The sequence below is a fragment of the Panthera uncia genome (assembly GCF_023721935.1).
Source record: "Panthera uncia isolate 11264 chromosome C1 unlocalized genomic scaffold, Puncia_PCG_1.0 HiC_scaffold_4, whole genome shotgun sequence".
NCBI lineage: Eukaryota > Metazoa > Chordata > Mammalia > Carnivora > Felidae > Panthera > Panthera uncia.
The window spans coordinates 99,409,370-99,436,212 of record NW_026057585.1 but is presented as its reverse complement, the minus strand read 5'-3'; the positions used below and the strand labels follow the sequence as shown (position 1 = coordinate 99,436,212).

The following is a 26,843-nucleotide window of genomic DNA, read 5'->3' as shown; positions in this document are numbered from 1 at the left end:
CGCCCCCCACCCAAAGTGTGGCGTCGCTGCAGGGGAGACCTGGGGAGGCTAGCTAGAGGTGAGCTATAGTCCGTCTTAGAGTAATGAAGACGGAGCACAGTAAAATCTGCCGATGGAAGTTCAGAACCCAACAGCCCAGAAGAGTAGCAGACTCGGGCAAACCAGCCCCTAAACTAAGCCTGTCTAGTGCCGGAAGGTCTTCTTCCGCAAAATGAGCTCATGAAGACTCGTGAGAGAACAGCCCGGTGTCACCGTATTTTCCATCTCGGCCCTGCTCCCCGCCCCCCCCACCCCCACCCCTTACGGCCGGCCGGAGTGCCATCCGCGGCCTCCCCCCTTCTCTGCCGGCGACGCCCACACCCCGTGTGCCGAAGGCCGTACTGCGGGTGCGGTCGGGTTCACCTCGTCCTCTGTCCCCGCTCACCCGTTTTCAGCTTTTGCGCCTTAAGCCTGGCGGTACCCTTCCCGTGACAGTGATGTTCCGGCTTTTTCAGGAGCAGTTTGCTAACCAAAAAGCAGGACCAAGCTGCTCGAAAAATAATGAGGTTTCTACGCCGCTGCCGCCACAGGTAACATTAAGCCTCATCTAGACGGTTTACTCATCGAGAGCAATGAAACGACCCTGACCCTCCTAACCACTCCTGAACTCCTGCGTAAAGCCAGTTCCCCGAAATTCATCAGAGTAAACGTCCCAAGTTGCAGTAGGAGAGCCAGTCTCTAAGTAGGGACCGAGTTGCTGCACTGGGAGCACCGGAACTGCCTCACGGCACGTTGTAATGTTGAGCGGCGGAGATTCCTGCCGGGTCTCCTGTCTCGGTTTGGGTGTGAGGACGGCCTAGTGGGACTGGCTGTTGCTGCCTGTTTTCTCTTCAGCCTCTTACTTGTACGCCACCCTGCAGCGTGCTCTCCACTCCGAGCCCCTCCTGTGCCAGCTTGTGTCCAGAGAACGAACAGAGTTCCTGTCCTCAGGGAAGGGGTAGAAAACCACCGACTCCGGGCAGGGTTTCCCCACGGAGACTTTCTGCCACGTCGCGGGCGCCCCCTGCTGTGCAGCCGAGGGAAGCCATCTGCGCGGAGACGTGCGTTTTCCATCGGGGGAAAACGGGCCCCCCAAGACAAGGGCGGCTTCCCACCAGACCAGCTAGAGGGGTTCCTCTTTGTTCCTTCAAATCTGAGGTTCCTTTGTGGACAGCAGGCTCTTTCCTTAGATTTGGGGACAGCCGGGGAGATTGTTTTGTTTTCCTGATGAGGTTAGGGTTCTGGGCTGACATCTGTGACGGTGGCCTTCGGGGCTGCGTTTCGGTGACCCTGTGTGGTTTTGTCGCTTCCCTGTGCATCAGGAGCTGTGATCTCCAGCCAGAAACTAGCTCTCTAGTGTCTTCTTGCCTCTTCTTCTTTCACTGCACCAAAACCCCGAGCATCTAGGTTCAGTTTGATTCCTCAGACGGTTCCTTTCACTTCAGTTTTTCTTACTCCTAAAACTTGCCAACTTCGAGAACGTTTGCGACTTGGAGACTTAATAGGGGTCAACGGCCATCTGCGCTTTTCCTTCTGTTAACAAAAGAATTCTTTTCCAGCATGTTGAGAGGAAGTGTGTCCAGAGCCACACGTTAATCATAATAAAAATTTTAAAGAGAACATCCTTTAGGCTGTATTTGGCATTCTCTAGCTGCGATGCTATTGGAAAGAGGCTGGTGCACACTTACTAGACCTCCGCAGCCCATCTGCCCTCTACCCTGCAGCAACTGGGGTCTCCTTCCCCGTGACCAGCTGGCCGATGAGATACCCGTATCGATACTCAAATGGGAAGTCTTGTTAGGAAATGCGTATCAAAACATGAAGCGCCTGTGACATAATTACGTTAGTTCTAGAATCCCTGCTGAGGTCGGTCTCTCTTCTCTCCCCCCTGGGCCGTACCTTTGGCAACGTGAGATTCTCTTTGTTTGGTCGACATGATCAGGGACTTCCCTCCGCCCTTTTCTGGACGTGCTCACCTGTGCTCGCACTCCCTCCTTCCTTCGTCCCCTCCAGTTTGTCTACCCCAGCCCTGCTGAGACTGTGGTTAACACTCTCACAACAGATTTTCTTTTCAAGGAAATTAGCTTTACGGGGCTCTTCTTTGGAGCCAGAATGTTTGCAAGTTGAATTTTCCTTGTTTCTCCTAGTCTTTGCCTCAAACTTTGAAAATATGTGCGGGTAATGCTACCTTGGTCATTATGAGCAAACTCACATCAAGTCCCCTGCTCCTTCTCTGTTTTTCTCGTCCAAAGCCATGCCCTATGTCTACATTGGGTGAGTTGAGAGGTTAAGACAGTTAGGCAAAACATCCGTGCCTAAAAGGCCGGCTCCCAGAGTAAGCTGAACAAAGGAACACTCTTATTCTTGTTTTCAAAGCTCTCTCTTTATAAGCTAGTTGAGAAGAATTTCATGAAGATTTCACCTTTCTTAAGTTCGTGTTTTAACTAGTAATAACCTCCTGAGGGTGGCAAGAAGGTTTGTTGCGAGGAGAACATCAGATTGTGGACTTGGAATTCCTATTCATTCTTTGGGATAAAATAAAGACCCCTAGTGGCTCTTTTCCTGACTTGCCCCATAATGGTTTAGACGTTAGAAAAAAATGAGCAGGCAAATTTTAATAACTTTTGCATACCGACTGTATTCTCTTCCCATCCCTGTATCCTGAAAATCGGTAGAACTGAAAGCTCATGTTTTCCCTCGGATGAACGTAACCCTCTTTCCACGCTGGGGTATTGAGTCTTATTTTAAGAGAAACTGTCATGTGTCTTGTCCCTGCGAAGTATTAAAATAGAAAACCTCATATAACACCCTTTCAGAAAAGGTAGGTAGGTAATGGCTTCAGGAATCAATAAGGGTCCTGTCTCTTAAGAATTTTGCCAAGTCATGTGATGCCAACATTTTTAGACCTCACGATGAATTGGTGAATTTTCTACCTGCTCATTTCACATACCCCATCACCACTCTCCTTTTCTTTCTTTCCAAAAAAAAAAAAAGGGGGAACCACTTTTTACTCTTTTTTTGTTGTTGAAATAAAGCTGTGTATAAGGTTTCTGTTGTGACCCTCACGTGCTAATAGCTCTTTGGTGTTGTTTTACTGTCTAAAGCCCCCTGGTGGACCATAGGCTGTACAAAAGGGTGAGTTTAGCTGCCTGCTAGCCAGTGTTTACCTTTATCTTCCATTTTCAATATTTTGCTTTTTGCTTGCTTGCATGGGGCTGCAGCCTAGGTATGCCAGTAAGTTTCACATCCATTTTGAATGAAATAAGACAAAATGAAAACTAACCCTAATTACTAACACTGCTACTTTATACAACATGAAAAACAGTCACATACAGCAGATGTACAAATGCATGAGTAAGCGAGAGGGAGGCCCTTCTGAAGCCGCCACAGGGCATGCTTAGAACTCGGTGGAGTTGGAACAAGGCTGCACTGGAAGAAAACGTCAAGCAGGTGGTTATTTGTGACTCAGATCATTGGCCACAATGCAATTCTCTCAACTACCGCTGTGTCCAAATTTCTAAAGCAAAAAAGCTCACCAGGTGATACTGGCCTTACTTTTTTTTTTTTTTTTAACGAATCGATTTCTTGTTTAGAGTTACTATTTCCCCCATCACCCTGTTCCTGTAGTTTCGTTTTGTAAATCTCCCTTACCCTGGTGCCATGAGGTAAGTCAGCACATGAAGCTGCCCTTTCAGAACCAATGCAGCGCATTCATTATTAAAGAGCGAGCAAACCCGACTTCCAGAATTTAATGGCAATGCTGAATAAAGACGATGGGGTGGAAGGTGTGTTAAATCTGCATATTTTATATAGCAGTTAAGAGTGGACATTCCAATAGAATTTGTATTTTAAAGAAATGATGATGAAGAGGTAGGGTAGCTGATGGACACTGTTGGTGTCCTTGAGGTTTTAGACTATGATGCTGGTTTGTAGGTATACACAAGGGGCAGAAGTCTCTGTCAGAGGCGACTGCCACATGCGTGAAGGTAGAGGAAAGGATTTAGTGTCAGGAAATTGATTTAAAAGACAGGGATATAATTCACCCAAAGCAGATTCGAATGTAGATTAATTTGACACCTTTTATCCGATGGACTTGAGAGAAGATGCCCTTAAGCAAATAACAGGGGAGCAGGGGAGCCCCCACCCGTCAACTCCACTCCATTCAACACCCTCCCTTTTTAACCCTGACTTGAGTCATTTGTAAGATTTCTGAGAAGAGATTATAATTCAAAAATTCTAAAACTAATGTTTCTGAAGCTAGTATTTTTCATCTAAGTGCCTTTATGTCGATGCTGGTATTTATTCATTGTATTTTAAGTCAAAGATCATCTAACTTCTTCTTCAAAGGCTTTCAAAAGATAGTAAATATCTTAGGCTTTGTGGGCCACACAGTCTCTGTCACACCTATTCAGCTCTGCCATTGCAGCATGCGAACAACAGTAGGTAATATATAAATGAACGGTTATGGCTGTGTTCCAATAAAACTTTATTTACACAGATATTCATTGGGCTAGATGTGGCCCCTGGACTGCAGTTTGCTGACTTATTCTGATAGGAGAATTGAGTTTTTATAAGTTCTTCCTAAAATAAGACCCAACCCCTATATCAGATTTAAAGTCTCACATGGTTAAAACCATGGGCAGTCACTGAAAGAAAATGTATGTAAAACAGAATAAAGCAGTTCCGCTGGTCTGTAAATTTACTAGCTAGTCCTCTTGAGAATTAAGCAGCTGTTCACAGTTGTCCCATGTGGTAGAACTGGCTCAGAGATGTCTCTGTTTGAAATTTAAAAAAGGGGACAAAAATCCCCACTTCTTTCTCTTTCCATTCCCTTTCACTCTCTGCATACATAAACAATATTTGTTTCCACTTAAAAAAAAAAAAACCCGCAAAAGAGCAAATGCAGGCCCTAAGACTCAGTTTAACAAAACAGTTGTAGTATCTTGCATGTGACGTGCAATTAACACGATCCCTGCAAGGAGCCAACATTTAGCAAAAGTGGTTGCCTACGCACTTCAGAAGCTTGTTAGCTTCTGGTACGTCAGTGATCGTTTTTAAGAGAACGTTTTCCAAAGGTGCTTTTCAATGTGAGAGTCCCTACCATAACTTCTTTAGCACCTGCTGCATCCATCATCACAGGCTCCTAAAACTCCTCCTCGGGCACGGAAAGTTGGAATTTCCTGACACCCCTGTGCCTCCCGGGCTTCAGGGACTTTGAGAGAGAGCAGCTGAGAAGCTCAGATTCCTTCTAGTATGGTCCTGTCTCTCTCCCTGTGTGGATGGAGGGCTAGCTTATCTGTGGCTTTGTCTAGTTACCGGTAAGATCTTGACCCCTCTTGGTTCGGTCAAGAGACCAGAGCAGAGACGTCCCACAGTGGCACTTCCTCCAACAGTCCCCAAGCTGAAATGACTCGTGGGGAGGGAGGGCATTCTCTGAGGGGAGTTCTTACTGGTGGAATTTGTGTCAAACGACTTAGCATACTTTTTTTTTTATTAATGTACATACCATACTTAAGACATTTAAGCTTTCTGCATCAAAAGATGATATTTGATAACTTGAACTCAATTTTGTGGCGCGGTTTGTCAAACACCATTCAGCCGCACGTCCTCAATGGGTGAAGCAGAAGGGTATGTAGAAAGGCAGACGAGGTCAGTCATCGGAATTAAGGCACAGTACACCAATCTTCGCTTGGGGTTGGCTAAGAAAAAGCCCCCCGGTGCTCTCGGCCGAGAGTCCTCGTGTCTTCATGCAGCCTTTCCTCCAGGCTTAGCCCCTAATTCATCCAGGCTCTTAAAGTGGAGTTTCCAAATTCTCCAGCTTCTCCTAGGGATTTGATTTGTCTTGGGCACAACTACTTCCCTTTTAGGAGAAAACTTTTGTTGTGCACAGAGAGATATTTAAATCGGCAATCTTAATTATTTCTCTGAGTTAACTTAGGTGTTGTATACTACTTTCCAAACAATGAGGATTGCTGAGGTTGAAGAGGTTTTTGAAGGGCACGTACTGAAAACCTGACTCTCTGGCTGGGTTCCGATTAAATTGACCAGGATGTAATGTAGTGTCCTAGCAGAAACCCAAGATACCTCATACGTAAAGAAATAACAAATAACTGAATTACGTGACAGATTCATCCTCCGGGTATTGAGACTAAAGAGGACAATGCCTCTTTCTCCAGTTAGAAAATGGTTTTTCCACTTCCCTCTTCAAGATATTTGGGGTTTTGTGGGTATCAGGAAGTGTTCTCATAGATTAGAGAGACTATTCTCTGAAGAGTGATTCCTGGACAAATCCTTTTTTCCCCTGAGATGTTATTTCTGTGACGGGGCATTATGACCTGTAACAGTTACTACAGGTATTATCAGAAACAGCGGGAATTCTGGTTTTCAAATAACCTATTTTTGGAAGTTGTTGGCCTAGTCCCCGTGTTCAGTAAAGGTGGGTGAAGCTATCCTCCTGGCATAAAAGAACCCTAATTGGGGGGAAGAAGAGGTAACTCTTTCTGGTGACAAATGTTTAAGCAACAGATTTTCTCTCTGACAACTGGTTTTCTAAACACTGAACTTTACCAGATGCTGCCAGTTTTCTTGGTAAGTAGCGATTTCAGCACTGACTCTGGACAGCAGTCCTGTGAGACACCTTCAGGGGGTCGTTGTCAAGTTCTGCGGGTTCCGTTCATACTTCGTGTTCTGTTGTATATACTTTAATCCGAGGGACAGTTCTCTAACGATGCCCAAAAGTATGTTGCTTGATTGAGAAGAGTGGATGGTGCTCTAGGTCAACAATGGTGCCATCACACTTTAGTTAAATTTGACACGAGGTGTAATTCCCAGGTGGCCTGATACACTTGGTGAGGAGTAGGAAATGAATGTGTGGGATGTGTCATCATGGATGTAATTCAAATATCCAAAGTAATTTTGTCTTACTTGCCTCTTTTAGGAAATGAATATTTTTGGCACACAGTGGTGTGTGTTAAATTGCAGACAACATGCTCTGTGTCATTCTTATTGGGCCTCTCTGTCTTTTTTGTTTTGCAATCCAAATGAGATTTCTGGAAAATGGCAAGATCTCTCTTTTCCTAAATTCCCCACAAGCTATTGCAGCTCTCAGAGCAACAGGTAACTAATCAGAAAGCCGCATCTGGCTGCCCTGTATATTTTTGACGTCCAGCATTGCAAGAATATATCTGCTGAAATCCACTGACTCATGAAACATTTCTCTGGCTGAGCGTTACCAAGTAGATGTAATGAAGCGGCTTTGCCTTATGCTTTACCCATGGAGCCATTGTTTGCTACAAGTTTCGGAAGCAGGCCTACCTCATTTATTCGTGAATTCTCATTGGACGTCTGATGGAAATAAACCCTGTGTGGGCTTCTGCTGGCTTTCAGTGCTGTTGCTTTCCTACATCACTTCAGTACATTAGAATGCAACATTCGTTTTTATGTTTTCTCGTTTCTTTTTTTTCTTTCCTTCTTTCTTTCTTTCTTTCTTTCTTTCTTTTTTTTTTTTTTTTTTTTTTTTTTGTTGTTGTTGTTGTTGTTGTCGTTGAGACCGCAGCAATACCCCAAAGTGGGGATTATCTTCAGCCTAGAACGCTTGGGCAAATCCCGGGGTTGTCTTCCATTTTCATAGCGGAATGGCTGCAGGGGAAAGTCGCGCTGCCCTGATTGCCTCCCCTCCCAGCCAGTCCCTGGAGGGCCCTTTCCCGAGGTACCTACTGGACTGACGCGCGCAGCTCAGAAATGTGCTCCCGGCGGCTCTCCTTGTGGCCGCAACAGCCTCGTAGCCACAGAAGCTGTGGTTTCTGCCCCGGGTCAATGGTCTTCAGAGCCCCAAGGAAGACTGCTTTGCCTGTCTTCTGTGCAGTGGAATTCAGAAGCAAGCATACACACTGTATACGGGGTTTGTTTTTAGGTGACCAGGACATCCTCAGGTTAGGCTGTTTCTTGGCCCTGAATGAATGCAGCAGGTGTAATTCCTTTAGAGAACCAAAGCCTCAGTAACCAGTAGCTGAGTTGGGACAGCACGTACAACGCAACGAGAGTTGATGGAACGCCTGTCTGTATTCTAAGTTCCGCAAATACGACCACTGGATTTTCCAACGTAATTCCAACTTCAAACAAACCCGGCCCACATTTACCAAGTTTGTGTGCCAAAAAAATAGGCTTAAAACACAGGTAATGCCAGTGACACCAGTTCAAACAATTGATGTTGGTTTTGGACTATAGAATCAGTTTCTTTCTTTCTCCACTGAATTTTTCACTTGGTTTTTTGTGTCATGCGAATACAATATTGCTAGCCATAACGGATGGTGGGATGTAGTCATAACGGATGGATAGGAAAACATAAACTTTTTTTTCAACCTGGAGAATGATGAGCAGAAATAATTATTATGAAAGAAGTACACTCCTTGTAGCACATTTTGGAAATACAAATAAGCAAGGAGAAAAACCCAGAGGTAATAACGACTAAACTTTCATTGTGACCCCTCTCGTGCTAGATGTGTGTTGACATGTGCCTGTTAGTGGCTGTTCATGTCCTAAGACAAGGCAACACCAAATTTCTGTAACTGTTGAAACTCTGATCTGAAACGTCTGGTTTTTTAGAATTGGCTAACAAAAATTCTAGTGTCAAATGCTCGAAAACTACTTTGGTGATACAGTGAATTGTTTTGCGTTTCTCTAGAGGCAGTATAACATTCAAACGTTACTTTTTGTCCAATTGACGTTTGACGTAAAACAAAAAGAAAATTAGGTACCCCTAGCCCATCCTAATAATCTGCCCTCAAGTGACTTAGAACTCGATTTACGGCTTCAGTAGGGCAGATTGTGAAAGTCTCTCAATTTCATCTCAACTTTGAGAGGTTAATTAACATCCACACAGTCTGCCAGTTGGAAATTGGAGGAGGCTAAAAATCTTCCACTTCCTTGATTCTTATTCCCACTTCTTTCACTTCTCAGATCTATTTTATAAAGTTGGTAGGTACATTTTATACGGAGGAAATTTTGTTCTGCAGAACACTGTAATGAAAGCAACATAAGGTCTTATAAGGGACAGCATCTCAGAGCTGAGGAAATACAGTTGTTAGAAATACAGTTGTGAATTGTTACCAGGTTTCAACAATACACTCGTCTCGCACCATGGAGATGTTTCCAGAGGCCTTTGGAGAAACCAATACAGTAATTGTTCTTTTTGTTGATTTATTTATTTTGAGAGAGAGCACCAGCAGGGGAGGAGGAGGAAAGAGAGAGAGAGAGAGAGAGAGAGAGAGAGAGAGAGAGAGAATCCCAAGCAGGCTCTACACTGTCAGCATGGAACCCGGCAAGAAGCTCGATCCCATGAACCGAACCTTGAGACCATGACCTACCTGAGCCAAAACCGAGTCAGACGCTTAACCGACTGAGCCACCCAGGCGCCCCCAATAATTGTTTTTTTAATTGTTTTGTTGTCCTGAGGTATACCGGAGGCAGCAGGGTGGGGAAGCGAAAGGCAGACAGGCCTGGGCCCAAATCCCCACTTGTTACCTGTATTGTCTGGGGCAGGTCGCTTCATTGGTGTAAAAATCTCAGGTTCTGCATTTACAAACTGGAGATGATGGTGATGTGTCTGGAGGCCTAAACAAGGTAACAAATACTAAGTAGCCTGTACAGCTGTTGAAACAGAAGGCCTCTCTTCCTCTTTCCCTAAATCCTCCTTGAGCGACTTTCTGTCTGAGAAAAAAAAAAAAAAAAAAAAAAAAAAAAAGCCTATGCCGTTGAAGCCATTCTGGTATCATTTATAATGCTAACGTTCTGTAAAACCTTCATCATGGAACTAAGAACTAAGCTCTCCACTGTAGCTCAGAAGCGATGCAAGCCTAGAAGACGTATCTTGAGATTGGGGCATCTCCTTTTTCCAGCACAGATGATCATCGTCACCTCTGTGTGTATGGACGTGTATCTCTCCTTCACCCAGAGCCGCGCGAGGCTACCGCCACTTCATAGCAGAGCATTTACATGGTGACCTTAAAACCTTATGGGAATTTAGTAGACTCTTTCGTTAATTTCAAGAGAAATTACAAAAAAAAAAAAACCTACAAAAACAAACGTGACCATTATAATGAAAAGAAAAACGTTTAAGGTACAGGCCCCATGACCAGCTGATTACAGCTTCTTCGGTATGAGACTGTAGAAAACGTTTCTGGTTTATAGTTCACCCTCCTTTTTCTCTCAGTGATGAACGTGATATTTTTATAGCGTTCGTCTTCACTCTAGAAGAACTGTGGATGGATATCTGTGTTTACGCTGTCAGATTTTGAGTTCGGAATTCTTCAGATTCTAGAAAGCTCATCAGTGATGGAGTCACTGTTGCATATTTGTGAATGAGTTCTGTACTAGTGCAGAAACAAGATGTCGCATGTGAAGCAGCACGCACACTTCGCGGTGACTCAGCCACTAGGTCTGCACAAGTACAGACACTTTGCATGCCCGGAGCAAAGGGGGCATCAGTGCATGCCTGGCATTTTTCCAGCCAAAGGGCTGTTAGTATAGATACTGCATGTTTAAAAATTGAACACACGACACGGCATGTTTCAATTTTTAAAAAGCCATTTCTTTATCAAGTATGCATGTCCAAAATTAGGGACCTATGATGATGCACACTTCTGTACTGTGATATGATCCAAATTACCCTAAAATTTAATAATCCATGGTATATTTAATTATAAAATTGAAAACTGATACCGAGATCCAGTTAGGAACACAGCAATGCGTTCTAAACGTGCCTGTTAAGAAAGAAAGTTGACCGTTCTGAAGAGACCGTTTGATCAAGCTGGACCTGGTGTATTTAGTAAATATATCAGACAAATCAGGTTTCCGAACATGGTAATTCTTTTTAGTATTAATGATGATGGTAATAAAGCTTTTTTTCTGAGAGAGAGCAACTTCTCTCTGAAGAGATTGCATCAACTTGGCAGAATATTCAGAAACGATTCTGCTTGGAGGTGGTAAATATCCTGTTTTCTTAAATTGCTGTAATAGCGTGCGTGCAGGCCACTGAATCCGAGCCTGTGCGATACAGCAGTAACTCACTACTTGTTTTCAAAATGTTTTCTCCCCCGAGTGTTAACAAGAATCTATTTAGAAAGTAAACTGGCATTCGTTTTAAAATAGAATGTAAACACACTGGTATCACTTAATAGGAGACGCTTTATTCTTAGAGAATCAGAAAAGTGCGTTTGGGAATTCCCTCTGTAGGTAGAGGCCCATATGAGCGACAGCCAATCAGACTTTTCCTTGTCGTGCTGCTGAGACATAGGGCATACGCATCCTGAGAAACGGCCGCTTCTGTTCGGCTAAACTTCTCCCGCCCCCATTTTTGGGAAACACAGGTTATGATGTGGTACGTTACGTAGAGCTGCCAGCTGGGTGCCATATACAGCACATGCTGACTTTAGTAGACCCCGAAGTCACACTTGGCGTTGGATCTTTTTGCTCTTAAGGCAAGATCTGAATTCTTTTTCAATGAAACAAATAACCCTCCAACTTACAACCTGCTTCCCGGCACCCCATCCACATCGGGGGGTCGTATTCAAACCCCACGGCAAACAAATAATCTGATGCGGACTTTCCATGACTGTTGATAACCATTTCATTGAAATTTGTTGACTGCAACACGTTTGATAAATAGAACAGAGTACCTTACTGGTATGCATCTGGGAGCTGTTGCTGTCCATCTGGGAGCACTGGGGGAAGTGACCTGAGCATCTTTTAAAGTTACGGTGTGGAATGGGAGGAAGGTAAGGAATTAACAAAAATCAGAAAGACTCCACGATACGTGAGCGCAGTAGCCCGGCTGTGCAGGTGCAAGGTCGGCTTCAAGATCTCCAACAATCTGGAGTCTGTGAGCAAAGCGGTTCAGTCCCTGGGTGTATCCGAAGCTAAGTAGAGGCGTGTGCAGTTTCCCTAACTTGCCTCATGTGGAATTAATTGCAGGGCGTCACTGATGGTCCCAACAGGCTTCGAAGAAAGCTATGTGAAGAGTCAACCCTTTCTAAGATTGAGCACGTTCCTGTCACACGGGACTGAATGCAGCCGACTTCGGTTTTGCTTTGTGTTGAGAGCACTTGATACTGAGCAGTTTCAGGAAGGGCCGTGTCTTCCTCCTTGAATATCTCCCCCAGCAGTTTAGCAGGAGTTTCTTTTGCCATCAGTCCTCCAAAGGGTTTTTGTCTTGGTTTTTTGTTGTTGTTGTTGTTGTTGTTTTTTGTTTTGTTTTTTGGGGGGTTTTTTTTGGTTTGTTTGTTTTGTTTTTGCTTCAGAGGGATCGGTAATGCCCTTCCCTCCGTTTGGCCACAGTTTCACTAAACAGCTATCACCTGGTGTTCTGTTCTGTTTCTCTTCCAGAGTGAAAGAGTTGAGAAAGGCCAAGGAACTTGAAGACATACAGCAGCATCCCTTAGCAATGTGACATTGCTTTTCAGACTGTTTTCATTTCTGTTTTTAGCAGAGACATGCAAAACTACGACACACACACGCACGCACACACGCACACACACGCACACAATCCCTCTGCAGTTTTGGGGAGATCAGCTGCAGGATTTTAACAGGAATGTGTTGGTCATTGCATTTGCACTTTCATGGACAACTTTTCATTTGATCAGCAAGACATCTTGGAACTCAATCTTCTGTTGGATCATGGGAAAAACAAGACACCACGAGGAATCGAAAGAGGCTTCCTTTCCTTAGGAAGCAGCCGGTTTCCTTCTCATATAGGGCTGTATTCAAACATCGTGTGGAACTGTACAAATATTTATACCAAAAATATAGATAAGCAAAGGTGGGGATGCGCTAGCAACAAAAGAGAATGCTGCTCCTGCACCTGTCAGTTACTTCCAAGAAGCTGAATCTTTGGGATTGACTCTCAGTGGAGGGCTTAGACCATACAAATCTTCATTGGGTCCGTGTGTTCGCATTTCCTTCACTGGTTTTATTTTCTTTGAATCCGTGTTTGTTTTAATCTCTACAGCACACTTAATGCAACTTTTGAAATCTGCAGGTTTTTAATGTCTTGTGGAAATTTGCAGAGGGGCGGGTGTGTGGTAAACGGGGAATGCATGGGAATTAATGAGAAACAGCTCACAGAGTTTAACTTTATTTTCTTGTCCCCACCACCTCCCAGGAACCTGCGAGTGTAGTGACCATCTCGTCCCTTTTGTCATGCTCAGCACTTTCATTTGTGGGCCTTACTTTCATGTGCAATGAGATTTACTTAGAGAATTGGTACAGCATGTAGCTTTTCTTAGTAACCTTGGAAACTGTAGTCATTCTAAGGAATCATAAACCTTGCCTGGACATTTGCCACCTAAAAGATCAGTGTGGTGCTGCGTTCTGGCCAGTAAATTCCATATTTTTGGCTATAATCTCATCCAAACTGAGCAGTTTGTGTGTATATATAGAAGGTAGAAACGGAAAGCGAGAAAATATTTGAAAGGGATTATATTAATTGCTAAATATTTTATTCACAAAGGTCGATAACATGGCGAGATAAAATTATTTGTATAGTTTTGTCTGAATGAGCGAGAAAAATGTGGATGTATTGTTTGTATATATTGTATATATTAAAACAAAGAGATATGTGCATGAAATCAAGAAAAAAGAAATGAACAAAAGCAAAGCATTAGTGGCTATGGTCTGTAAAATGAAACAAAAAAAAACTTTATTTCACTATAAGAGTACTTTATTTTAAATGTTCTTTAGAAGAACATTTTGCTAAAGCATGACTAAACTGGAAAAAAAAAGAGCTACTGTATTTAGACTTAGGATAAAAGGCAGAGTAACATTACTTAAAAAAAAAAAAAAAGGATATGTTTACATTTAATTTTGGCTACCAGGAGTTTATTTTATTTAATTTAAAATTTTTTTGCCAATGGTGCCAAGTAATGTGAATGCTAATATTGCTTAAGAAAATTAAGTTACTTTCGCTAAACAGATAATCATAAGATGAATCCGTATATAGCTTAACACCATCCACTCACTCCAACAAAGAACACTTAGAACGATCAAAACCTGACAAAAGAAATAGTACGAAAGGTTGAAAAATGTCTCGCGTTTTCATATCTCCTGCTGGAAATCAGAAAATGTAACAAAAATTGCACACACAAAAAAAGACTAAAACTTTAAAAGAGGCAAACTGGTCTTGTAAGGTTGTCATGGTCTATTACTCTTTCTATATAATGAGGAGCCAAAGAAATCTGATGCTTTTAAAAATTAAACTACTAACGTTAAATTGAGAGAATAAAGTTCGCATTTGCTGATGCCAGTTTAAAACTCCCAGGTTAAGTTTCAGGATCAGTTGGTGTAAAGCTGAGATTAAATAGTTTTGGTTTTTTTCTTCTTCTTCTTGGTTCTGGCTGCCAACTGTACGTTAAAACTCAAGGCTTGTTGTGAAGCCTAAAAATATTCACAAATAAGCTTTTAAACTGGCGTCTTTAGAAGGAAGATAGAAACAAACAGATTGTGGTAAAAACTGGGGTCAGTGCTCTTGGTGCCTTTTCTATAATTGTACTTGTTTTTTAATTACTTCCTTTCACTGCCAACCTCGGATTACTGTAAAGTATATGTCTTACCGCTTGTGATCAGCTTTGACAACGGTTTCAGCCCCACAACTAGTAGCCACCTGTACATTTGTAAACTGACCTGGCTCCATTTTGTTTTTAAATGTGTGGGTTATGTTGCAGCTGTTGCACACACACACCCCCCCCCCAACCCCCAGATACCTATTATTTTACACGATTTGATCTACAGGAGGACACTGAGTAATTTACAAACACGCAATTGTATTCATGAATGGAAACAGAAGGTGAAAGCCAGCTCTTTCAGAATATCCTATGTTAGTACTGAATTGAGATCGGTTTATTCCATTTCTTATGGTACAAATAAGTGATCTTTCGACAAGAGTAATGACCTCAGTGGATTTGCTTGAATCCTCACATTTATGTATTCATTTATTTTTTTTTTTTAATGTCTCCCATGCTACATTATTAGCTGAGTAAGTTAGAAACTTCTGGAAGATAAGGACTTACATAGAATTAGGAGGGTTCTTCTGGAGGGGATAGGAAGTAGGTTCAAAACCTACCAGTGTAGCCTACCAGTACAACTGTGAATCCTGGGTGAGGTACAAATGCACTTCCACTGAAACGAAGCATTTCTGACCGCTTTTTCTTGGTTGTGAATCTTAATTTTGAATATAAGATGATAGGTAAGCGCAGCTTTCTTGGATAATCTGAATTCCCAAGTGCCAGGAGTAGGATTTCATTATAAAATTAATAGCTAATCTTATTCTGTCTCCTGAAGATTTAATTGCTATTCTTGTTACCCATTTGAAATCAGCTGTACTGTGTGAACGAAATAAAGACAATAACTCGAACCCCTCTCTGGCTGCACGGGTCGCTTATGGCAGTTCCACACAGTAGTTGGCGCCCAATGGGGGGTCCCTGAGACTTGCATGTAAAACTAGTCTAGATGTCTTCTTTTTTGTAAGTTTTATTTTTGTAATTGTGCATGTAAAGCATCATTGAATCAATGGATCTGTTGAAGAACTCAGCTGCTGGAAACCATGCAAAATGTTTTGAATTGCCCTTAAAATATGGAAAATGTTTTCTGAATGCTTTATATTCTTTCTGCTGTAAATTAAAAATGAAGAAAATTTCCCCATACTATGTGTGTGCTTTGCTTTAACTTTACCTGCTATTGAGACCCAGGGTGACCCAGTATGTTTCATACCATACGTTTCACGTGTTTCCTTAGATCTAGAGACAGTGTTGTGGCATCGACTATTACATAGTTTGGGACATGTCCGTGAAAAAGAAAAAAAAATTAATATTTATTTATTTAGAGAGGGAGAGCACGAGTGGGGTAAGGGCAGAGAGAGAGGGAGACAAAGAATCCCAAGCAGGCTCCACACTGTCAGCATAGAGCCCGATGTGGGGCTCGAACTCCCGAACCATGAGATCCTGACCTGAGCTGAAATCGAGTAGGACGTTTAACTGACTGAGCCACCCAGGTGTCCCTGAAAGAAAGATTTCACTGTAAGCCACCGTCCCTAGAACCCTTGCTTTCCCAACTGTTTTCTCAGGTGCCTCTCAACTGGCATACCGGTAACCTGAAACACAAAGACCCCAATTTAAATTCACCTCTGCAGCTAAAATCCTCTGTGGTTTTCAAAAGGCATTTTCCAACTGACTACTACTATCTGTCTTCTTTTCTGAGAATTCTGTCATCCTCTCCTTCCCTTTCACTGCAGAGTGTCACCTTGTCTCCCTGGTAGTCCCTCTCCCACGGAGTCCATTGCGGTGCTCCTGCCAGACCACGTCTGCAGGGTTATCTCCCAGCTCCCCCAGGCCCCAGTGGTTTCTAGAGCCAACTGCGTTTAAACGACATTTTCCTTTCTTGTTTATCCTCACTGTCTTATTGTCTTATTTCACCTGTGACCCAACCTGCCCCTTCTGTTGGTTGGTGCAAACCTGTGCAAACCATTTCCATTTCCACGGTTGTCTTTGTTCATGTTTGTTCATCCCTTGCCTGGGAATTCTCTTCTTAGCTACTTACCCAACTCAAATCGCACCTCCTCTGGGACACTCTTCTTTATCCTAATACACATTAACATTTCCCTTTTCAAATTATTACACTGACAGAAAAGACAGTTCAGTATTTCAGTGTTTTATTTTTCCTTTCTCATCTGATCTCCAGGCGACCTGGCAGTGTTTTTCAGAGTTTTGTTTGTTTAAGGGAGGCGTCGTCTACGTTGGTAGGAATATTTTCAATAACCGCTTTAAGTTCATTGCAGAGTAACTCTCCACCTGCAGCCTATCAAAAGCTGAGGACCTTCTCTGCCAGGGCCCGGGGAATACAGAAACGTAGACACTAAACAGTGCCTGATGCCCAGGCTCCCGTCATGGTCTGTGCGGTGACAAATAAATATTTGAGTCACAAATGAACACGGAGAAAGGAGTCTAACCCAATCAACGCCCATGATAAATACCCCAAACGGACTCCCTGTCTCATGTTAACAAATCTTCGGGGGGAAGCGTGGTGTCTCCAGGACCACTGGGTTAACGGGAGACGTCACGCAGAAGCGCGCAGTCAACCCCCAGGACTGTCAAGGCCAAAGAATAACGTACCCGGGCCCAAAATAACGTACCACGCCACGGCTCTTATTCACCTACACAGTCCCTTTCAGCGTCCTGCGGCGTCACAAGGTTGGCGGCGGGCAGAGAGCTTGCAGCGCGACAGAGCCCAGCGCATCACGCCGCCGCGTGGTTACCCCGCGCCGGCCGCCCAGCCCTTTCGGGTGGCCCCGCCCCCGTGACGCCCCGCCCCCTTCCGGCGCGCCCCTTCGCGGCCGCGGCCGGTGACGTCATCGGCCCCGCGCCTCCGCCCCGCCCGGCTCCCCGGCCTCCAGTCCCGCTGCGCCGCTCTGCCGACCGTCGCCCGCCGCCGCCAAAATGTGAGTGACGCGGCGGGACGCGGGGCGGCCTCGGGTCCCGGGGGGCGGCGGCCCGCGGCTGGGACCCTCCCCCGGCACGGTTCCCGCCGGCCGCCGCTCGGGCGTGAGCTTGCGCGGAAGCTCCCGAGGCCTAGGGGTGGGCGGCGGCCCCTGGGGTGGTGGCTGCAGGCGGGCCGACAGCCTCGCGGCCGTCGCGCGATCGCGGAAGGGACAGGGCGGGGTGGGGAAGCCAGGGGCTTCCCGGAGGTAGGAAACGCCCCCACCCCCGCCCCTACCGCAACCCCACCCCTTCTCCTCTTGCCTCCCCCCCCCCCCCCCCCCCCCCCCCCGGCCCAAGGTGCCAGAGGGGATCGGTGGCCACTGCCTTACACCTGGAGCGCCTGCTCGCTGCCTGGTGCTGGGCTGGGCTCCGGAAGTTGCAAGGGAAGAGACCTCGGCCCCGTCTAGAGGCACCTATGATCAGAATGGACTCAGGGGCAGACCTGTGGACCTTCTCTGTTTAAGCAGAAGCTGTCTTGTTGTAGTGGCCCTTGAAAACGTGGAGTTTACCGTGGTAACATTGAGAGAAAACCGTCAAGAGTCACGAGGACCCTCTGTCCCCCTCCAACCTGTTCATTGCTCACCTACAGAGGAGCAAGGAATGGGTGCTTTCCCTGGGTTCCTTGTAGGAACTAAGGATCACCACAGGAGTGTACCTGGCTGAGGCTGCTGGGCCAGTAAATTACAGTGGTGAAGATCTAGATCCATAGAATTCTGTGGAATCTGGTCTAAAGACAGACTCCACCGCAGCCAGCTGCGTTGACTTTCGTAACCCCGCTTTATGCATCTGTAAAATGGGGTTAATAGTACTACCTCCCTCAAAGAGCCGTGAGAATTAAATGAGAAAACTCTTGGAGAAAATGTACCAGTACATGGCCCTTTGCGATTATCTATCAGACGAAACGATAAATAAATAAACTGTAAGGGCAGGCACGGCATCTACTGCATCCCTGGTCTTTGACACCTGGTAGGTATAAATAACTTGAATCAATGGATGCATCAGTAGCTCTTGTATGCGAGACATGTGCCAGGTGCCGTCTTGGACACAGGGACGAGACCTCTAAGGCACAGGAGTCCGTGATCTATTAGGAGAGCAAGACATTACTGATCACCTTTGAACAACATGGGTTTGAACTATACAGGTCCACTTACAGGTAGATTTTTCTCTGATAAATACAGTACGTGCTGTAAATGTATTTTCTCTTATGAGTTTCTTAACATTTTTTCTCTAGCTGACTTTATTATAAGAATACAGTATATGAGACACCTAACAAACAAAATATGTATTAATCAACCGTTTATGTTTTTGGTAAGGCCCCTGGTCAACAGCAGGCTGTTAGTAGTTAAACGTTTGGAGGAGTCAAAAGTTGCATGCAGATTTTCAACTGTGGAGGGGGCAGAAGAGGTCGGCGTCCCTTACCCCCACCTTGTTCAAGGGTCAACCGTGTGTGTGTGTGTGTGTGTGTGTGTGTGTGTGTGTGAGAGAGAGAGAGAGAGAGAGAGAGAGAGAAAGAGAAATCAAAGTGTGACCAACCTAATAACAGAAGCAATGAGGAACTTCAAAGCCACAGTGGTCAAGAAAGATCTGGCTGGGGAGAAGTAAGGCATTCAGCAAGGATTTTAAGAGAGGAGTACCTTTTAAGAGAGGAAGCATCACTTCACCTCATCTTTCCCACTCGCGCCACCCCTCCTACCTGCACCTCGCTGTTCCTGACCCTGTTTGTGTAAATACATTTCTCTGTACTGGAAAAGTGGCATTCTGTAACTGTTTATAACTTTGAAAACCATTCTTACCACAGTGAGAGAGCAGACGAGTACCGGCTGCATTTAAGTGGATGTGTGCCTTTAAACAATTGGAAAAAAAAAAAAAATTGGGAGGTTGAATTTCCCTATTGTAGGATCCCTGATCTTAAGATCAGGTGCTTCAGTGATGCAGAGTAGATCTTATTAAACCTGCACTTTAGACCCCGGTCACTTTTAATATATGGATGAATCTTGAAGATTATAGGGGAATTAGAAGATACGTCATTTAAACCTTTGTTTATTACTGTAGGAAGGATTTCTCTTTCTGCTTTAGTTCTACCAGTGAGGGTCTTGGAGTAATGTCTTCATACGTACAACAATGTAATATTTGGAATAATAATTTACTCACGCTTGTGCCTTTACACATTTTAGGTCTACAGGTGCACCTGCAGGTTCGAGTGCTGCCTCTGGCAGTAACCGAAGACTTCAGCAGACACAAAATCAAGTGGATGAGGTATTGTTCTAACATGTTGCCCACAGTGACTTTTAAACCAGCATGGGAACACTGGAAATAATTCTGTTTAGAAAAAGTATCAGAAAAGCATGAATGTAAAGGAAACTTCGACCGTCTCATAAATGTAACAAAAATGTGTCCCCTCCTATTCTGAAAGCTCTGAGCCAAGCTTCTGAGAAGTTAGTCTCCAGATGTCATGCTGGTTTCCCTGTGACTGAACCACATATCTGAACCACAAACACTCCTCCTGAGAACATTCCTCCAGGAACCACCTTAAAGATATCTTTTGCTGCAATTAAAAAAAAAAAAAAAAGGAAAAAGAAAGAACTACTTTATAAAATAGGGTAATAGAGTTTTAGATTGTTCAAGCCAAGACCAATCCCTCTTAGCAGATTTTTCATCAAAATGCCTCTTACGGTAGCCTGACTAACTCGTTCCCAAGCTTGAGCAAGCCTCAAATTCAGTTCCGGTTGTCACCCATTCGTGTACAGAAGGCAGGTGCTAGCAACCTGCTCTAGCCCGACAAATCTGTATTTGTGGGCGTCTCAAGTCCGAGGACCCTCAGAGCACCTTTTGTTCTACTCTGCGTTTGCAGACCCACAATGGAAGACTGTGTGAGATTCAGACTAGTATTTATGTGGCAATTCTGTATTTAGCTTTTTTAAAAAAAAATTTTTTTTAACGTTTATTTTTGAGACGGAGAGAGACAGAGCATGAACAGGGGAGGGGCAGAGAGAGAGGGAGACACAGAATCTGAAACAGGCTCCAGGCTCCGAGCTGTCAGCACAGAGCCTGACGCGGGGCTCGAACTCCCGGACCGCGAGATCATGACCTGAGCCGAAGTCGGACGCTTGACCGACTCAGCCACCCAGGCGCCCCTGTATTTAGCTTTTTGAGGAACTACCAAACTTTCCACAGTGGCTGTACCATTTTGCATTCTCAACAGCGACGTCCAGGGGTTCCTGCTTCTCCACATCCTCACCAACACTTGTTGTTTTCTGTTTTCTTGGAGTGTAGCTGTGCTAGTTAGTGAATATGGAAGTATTGCATTGTGATTTTGGTTTTCATTTCCTTAATGACCAGTGATGTTGAATATCTTTTTTATGTGCTCGTTGGCCGTTTGTACACATTCTTTGTAGAAATGTCTATTCAAGTCTATGGCCTGTTTTCTGATTGGGTAGTTTCTCGTTTTGTTGCTGGGTGGTAAGCGCTCTTCATATATTCTGGATATTACACCCTCTTTAGGTTAAAAATCATTTTAGGGTTAAATGATTTGCAAATATTTTCTTCCATTCTGTAGATTGTCTTTTCACAGCCTTGATAATGTCTTTTGATGCATAAAAGGTTTTAATTTTTATTAACTTCAGTTTATTTATTTTTGTTGTCGTTCTTGACTGGGTGTCAAATCTATAGCTAAATCTAAAGTTATGACGGGGGCGCCTGGGTGGCTCAGTTGGTTGAGCATCTGACTTCGGCTCAGGTCATGATCTCGTGGTCTGTGAGTTCAAGCCCCGCGTCGGGCTCTGCTGACAGCTCAGAGCCTGGAGCCTCCTTCAGGTGTATCTCCTTCTCTGTCTGCCCCCACCCCTCCACTCTTTGTCTCTATCTCTGTCTCTCTCTCTCAAAAATAAACATTTTTAAAAAATAATAAATTATGACAATTTGCTCTTAGGTTTTCTTCTAAAAATTTTATAGTTTTTAGCTCTCATATGTAGGTCATTCATCCATTTTGAGTTAATTTTTACATATAGGGTGAGGTATAGGGGTCCAACCTCATTGTTTTGCCTGTGGCTGTCCCATTGTCCTAGTACCATTTGCTGAAGAGACAGTCCTTTTCCTCACTGAATGCTCTTGACAGCCTTGTCAAAAATCAATCAGCTGTAGATGTTTGGGTTGATTTCTGGATTCTCAGTTCTGTTCCATTGGTGTGCATGTCTGTCTTTATGCCAGAGGCACACACTTTGATTACTGTAACTTTGTTGTAAGGTTTTGAAATTGGAAAGTCGGAGTCCTCCAACATTTTCTTTTCAGTATTGTTTTCAGCTATTCCGGTCCCTTGCAATTCCATAAAAATTTAAGGATCGGCTTTTCCATTTCTGGGAGGAGGTTGTAGGGGGAAGAAGGACAGTGGAATTTTCATACAGATTGTGTTGAATCTGTCTGCCTGTACATTGCTTTGAGGCATCTTGCCATCTTAACAATATTAAGTGTTCCTATCTATGAACATGGAATGTCTTCCCTTATAATTAGGTCTTTAATTTCTTTCAGCGGTGTCACAGTTTTCATTGTGCAGAGCTTTTGCCTCCTCGGTTTGATTTATACCCTAGGTATTTTATTCTTTTGGATGCTATTGTTTATGGAATTATTTTTTTAATTTCCTTTTTCTTTCTAGTATATGGACACATTCTGATTTCTGGGTGTTGATCTTGTAACCTGAACACTTACCGAATGTGTTTATTAACTCTAGCAGTGTGTGGATGCTTTGGGATTTTCTGTATGTGGAATCGTCTGCAAATACAGATTTTATTTATTTCTTTCCAATTTGGTTGTCTTTTTTTTTCTTTTCTTGCCTAATTACTTTGGCCAGAACTTCCAGTACAGTGTTGAACAGCATTAGTGAAAGTGGGCATCCTTATCTTGTTTCGATCTTAGGGACAAACTCTGTCTTTCACTTTCATGTTGAGCATGGATATTCATTGTGGGTTTTTCCATAAATGCCCTTTCTCTTGTTAGGGAAGTTCCCTTCTATTCCTAGTTTGCTGAGTGTTTTTGTCATGAAAGAATGAGCACCGCCCCCCTCCCATTTATAAATGGAAGTTTGGCCCAAAGTAATAAAGTGCTGACCTGAAGGAAAACGTGCTGTTTACTTCACTGAGCCTTGTGTTTGTTCTTCCCTTCCTCTGTGTGTAACTCGGTGTGATCACGTTCGTTCAGGTGGTGGACATCATGAGAGTCAACGTGGATAAGGTGTTGGAAAGAGATCAGAAGCTCTCGGAATTAGATGATCGTGCAGACGCGCTGCAGGCTGGAGCTTCCCAATTTGAAACAAGTGCCGCCAAGCTGAAGAGAAAATACTGGTGGAAGAATTGCAAGGTAACTTTCTTTTCACTGGTTTTTGCATTAAGTCACCCTCTGCAGTCTCAGAGGGGCAACTAAGGCTCCAAGTATGGGACTTCTGTGAATGTTGGAGGTGAGTTGGACGTCCCGTACATGGAAATTTGGATTGACTCTGAGTCTAAGGCACTGACTGCCTGCCCTTTCCCTAGCCCCTCAGCTAGGAATTCTTCAGGTTCTGTGGCTGACCTTAAGAAGCACATAGAACGGGAATGTCCAAAACCAATCATAAACAGAAGCCGCTTTCAACCCCTCACCCCCGCATCGCCCTGAACACAGACTGGCCAGAGAGGGCTGGGGTCGGTGGTCAGTTGGCATGTGGTTGAGTGCATGGCTCCAGCGTGACGAGAAAGGGCAGCTGGCGAGCCAGTGTGCCCCACAGGAGCACGGAGAGCAGCCCCACAAGGAGTGTAGCCCAGAGCAGATGTTCTGCAGCTACCAGGGCCCGGGTGGACCCCACCCCCTTCCTGGGACAAAAGCAATGCTTCCGGACACACAGGACAAGTTAGCAGCCCTTCCTTACGTGAAGAACTTGTGTGCACAAAATAGATGCCTTTCTGGGGACCGCAGGCCATCTGACCGTCTTACAAAAAGCAGATAAATACCTTCATGCCCCGAATGAGAACAGGAAACTTAGGCTTTAAAAATTGTGAATCATTTCAAATTGTAGTGCACCTTAATTCCTCTGCCAGTGACTAGAATGTGATGCTCCTCAGTGAGCACGTTGACCTCTGTGTTTGAAATGTGAAATGGTCTGTTTCACAGATGTGGGCGATAGGGATTGTCGTCGTGGTCATCATCATCATCATCATCATCGGTGAGTTCTCTGGCCTCAGCTCCTCGTTCGGGTCTTCTCTGTGTGTTCACAGCTGACCTCACGTACAAGAACTCAGAGTAAAAGTTCCCTCAGAGCTGGTAGTTTACTCCACAGATTTTCGTTTTCTTCAGTAAACGTTTTAAACACTTGAGTGTTGTTTCGTCAAAGTCCAAGATTTTTTATATAAACATTGATCCTTTGAAGTTAGAGAAAATGCATTCATTGTCACTGACCCACCCTGTAGGTCAGTGGTGTCCTGTACCTCTGAGTACATTTTCTTTTTTTAATGTTTTATTTATTTTTGAGAGAGAGCGCGCGCGTGCGCACGCGTGAGCAGGGGAGGGGCCGAGAGAGAGGGGACAGGATCCCAAGCGGCTCCCGCGCTGACAGCAGCGAGCTGAGATGGTGACCTGAGCTGAAGTCGAACACTCGGCCGCCTGAGCGCCCCCAGGGGCCCTCACCGAGTACCTTTGCGTCTGATCCTTCCTTTTACGAGAAACAGTGTGGTCTGCTGATGAAAAGCGTGACTGCCTGTTCCCCGCCATGACTCCACTGCCATCAGCTGTGCGGCCTCAGACAAATCGCTGAACGTCTCAGAACCTCCGTCTCCTCATTTGTAGAGTGGGGACGATAATAGCACCTGCCCCACGTGTCTGTTGCGAGGACACAACTGGCCGATCCGTAACAAGCGAATAGGGTGGCGTCTGGCGTTTAGTGGTGCCAGCCGTGTAAGTAAATAAATCCGTAGACACACCCGCGCGCCCACAGAAGTATTACTAACTGGCATTGCTGTTGCTACTGTCGTATCTCCTCCTGGAACAAGCCGTCGGGGTTTTTAGCCCCACCCGTGGGAACCATTTGCAAAAGCAATTCCTGCCATCCTTTCCTTTCACGGTGGCCTCGGGGCCTCGGCACAGTTGTGGAGGGGCCCCCAGTACGCAATCGGCCAGATTGATGTTCGCGTTTAGACCGCGACATGCAGGGTCAGCTCTGGGTTCGCCCCGAAACACTAAACTGCTGTTTCCTCTGCTCTTTTTCCGTCTCCCCTGCTTGTTAGTGTGGAACGTGTCCCCGTGAAGAAACAGTGAAGCTCCGGCCTGCTGTTCGAGAAACCTCTTCAAGACGTTTGACTTAGAACCTGCTATACTCTCGAGCTCGCCTACTGTTCTGTCTAAAGTGAATATCTTCTGTTTGTTACTGTCAAGTTTAATTTCTGGGAAACGTGCCTTTGTGATCGTAAGCACTCCAAACTTGAAGTGCGGCCACCCGGCCCACACTTGGCCCGGCGCCTTCAGACTGCCGCGTGGCTGAGGAAGCGGACTTGAGTTCCAGAGTGTCGTAACCTGGAAGTCCCGCTGCGTGATTAATTGCCATTAATTTCAGTTAAGGGGATTCGTTCCCAGAGGCTCCCCCTGTCACACGGCATCTTCAGAACCACATTTTAAACCTTTAGGTAATCAGAATTCCAGTTTGTGCCTTCCAGAAAGAACACTACTGCCTAACACAAATCTGTAACCGTAACAGGTTGTGCCTTACTTTGCTATTTTTCTGATCCCCTGTAAGAGAACTCTGTACTGTTTGTAAGCACTACTGACCCTTGCGCCGTATTTAAAAATAAGATTCTGACCGAGAGTTTTTGCTCTTAACGTAGATACGAAGATGTTTACTTTCCTGTTACTGTTTTGTATCACTTGCTAAAAATGTTATTTTCATCAGAAATAATCGCCTCTCGAAAAGATTTTTACAGAGCTAAGGCCATGACCAAAGTTTCTATTTTGCCAAAAAGTTAAATGCCAGTACAGCGTCCTCAAGTCTGTTCCCGACGGATAAATTCAGAAAAGTGACAAATGGAACTTAAGGTGCCCTTCAGAATTCAAATGATAATATTACAGTGAACCTTCTACATCCTATCAGGCCCTTCTTGCCTTTGAGATGCTGTATGTGGTGCAGCTCCCGCCTGCACCCCGCGCCCCCGCCCTGATTGAGCATTTCTCCCAGGGGTCAGAGAAGGTCTAAGCTAGACTCCAACCATCTCCTACCCAGACGCCGATCTCTGTCTACCCAGAGGTTTGCAGATTGTCGGCTCTGGACTCCAGTAGGTTTCTAATAATTACGTGAGCAGCAACTTTATAGCCTTCGAGTGAGACCCATCTGTGAACTGGTCATTAGGTGGCCCCGTCCCCACAGACGATGGCTTTTTGGAGTTTGTTTCCTATTTTTATCCATATTCCACTTCCTAAGTCTGTCTTCTAAATTACGCTTTCAGCGAGGCATCGGTCAAGGGTGGATGACTCTTCTCACAGAGAATAGCTAACCAGAGACACTTTCTTTTTTCGATGTCATAGACTGTGTGCACAAGATGCTGCTTTGGAAATAGCGTTGTCATCTGAGAGACTTGTGTATGTGAGACTCTCGTCATCAGGGTGTGTGGCTTAAGGATGGGAATTTAGGTAGGAATGACAACAGGCAAGGAGGCGCTGAGGGAGAAATACAGAGGGATCAACACTCTGGCCCGCTGTCACGGAGGATTCTAAAATTCCTGTTCACGTGCTAGCGTGTGACTTACAAAGCAACAACAGTTGAGGTGTGCAGGAACACGGGCTCCATTTGTTTAAGATCTGTTCCCCTGACATCACTGAAGTGATGCAGTGTCGAGGACACCCTGGCTGGGAGAAGGAAGCAGCGGTCAGCGTCGGGACATTAGCTCGCCCTCGGCTCAGGGTCCCTGGCCGTGTCTGACTCTGAAACCTTGGTGCTCCCTCCTTGCCTGACGCCCAGTCCCATGTAACCCGCCGGCTCCTGCATTAACCCAGGGGCACCTCGCTTGTATCTGTGCATTTGGCTGGGAACTTGCCCACTATTATGAGCTGAATAAACTGTTTATAAACTTGATTCTGGTACCTGTGTGCTTGTAGGATAGCTGCGCCCTGGTCCACGTCTTCCCAGCGGCGTTCCTTGCTGCCGCCCCCACCTCTCACCTCCTGGTCCCCAGCCCTTCCCCGTCCCCTAGTGCACAGAAGCGAACCCCTCCCCTCGTGAGCAGTATAGGACGTGAGTGAGGAACTGACTTTTCCACGGTTACCGAAATGGTCAGGATCCGGCTTTTGGGTTTCTTA

At 44.9% G+C, this 26,843-nt stretch overlaps 2 protein-coding genes across 3 annotated transcripts in view; both read left to right on the top strand.

The window, feature by feature from the left end:
* The window catches only part of LOC125913617 (calmodulin-binding transcription activator 1-like), a 30,203-nt gene extending 15,682 nt beyond the window's left edge, over positions 1-14,521 (top strand). For both annotated transcript variants that reach the window (XM_049618850.1, XM_049618849.1), the window contains exons 10-11: positions 495-569; positions 12,400-14,521. In XM_049618850.1, the coding sequence (XP_049474807.1) occupies positions 495-569; positions 12,400-12,463 (139 nt within the window). In that variant the 3' untranslated portion in view covers positions 12,464-14,521. The remainder of the gene's footprint in view (positions 1-494; positions 570-12,399) is intronic.
* A 2,897-nt stretch (positions 14,522-17,418) lies between these two features.
* VAMP3 (vesicle associated membrane protein 3) lies at positions 17,419-26,619 on the top strand. The gene is made up of 5 exons (XM_049618854.1): positions 17,419-17,500; positions 19,715-19,796; positions 22,731-22,889; positions 23,676-23,727; positions 24,785-26,619. Coding segments are annotated over exons 1-5 (315 nt in total). The 5' UTR covers positions 17,419-17,498; the 3' UTR covers positions 24,805-26,619.
* The last annotated feature ends 224 nt before the right edge of the window (positions 26,620-26,843 follow it).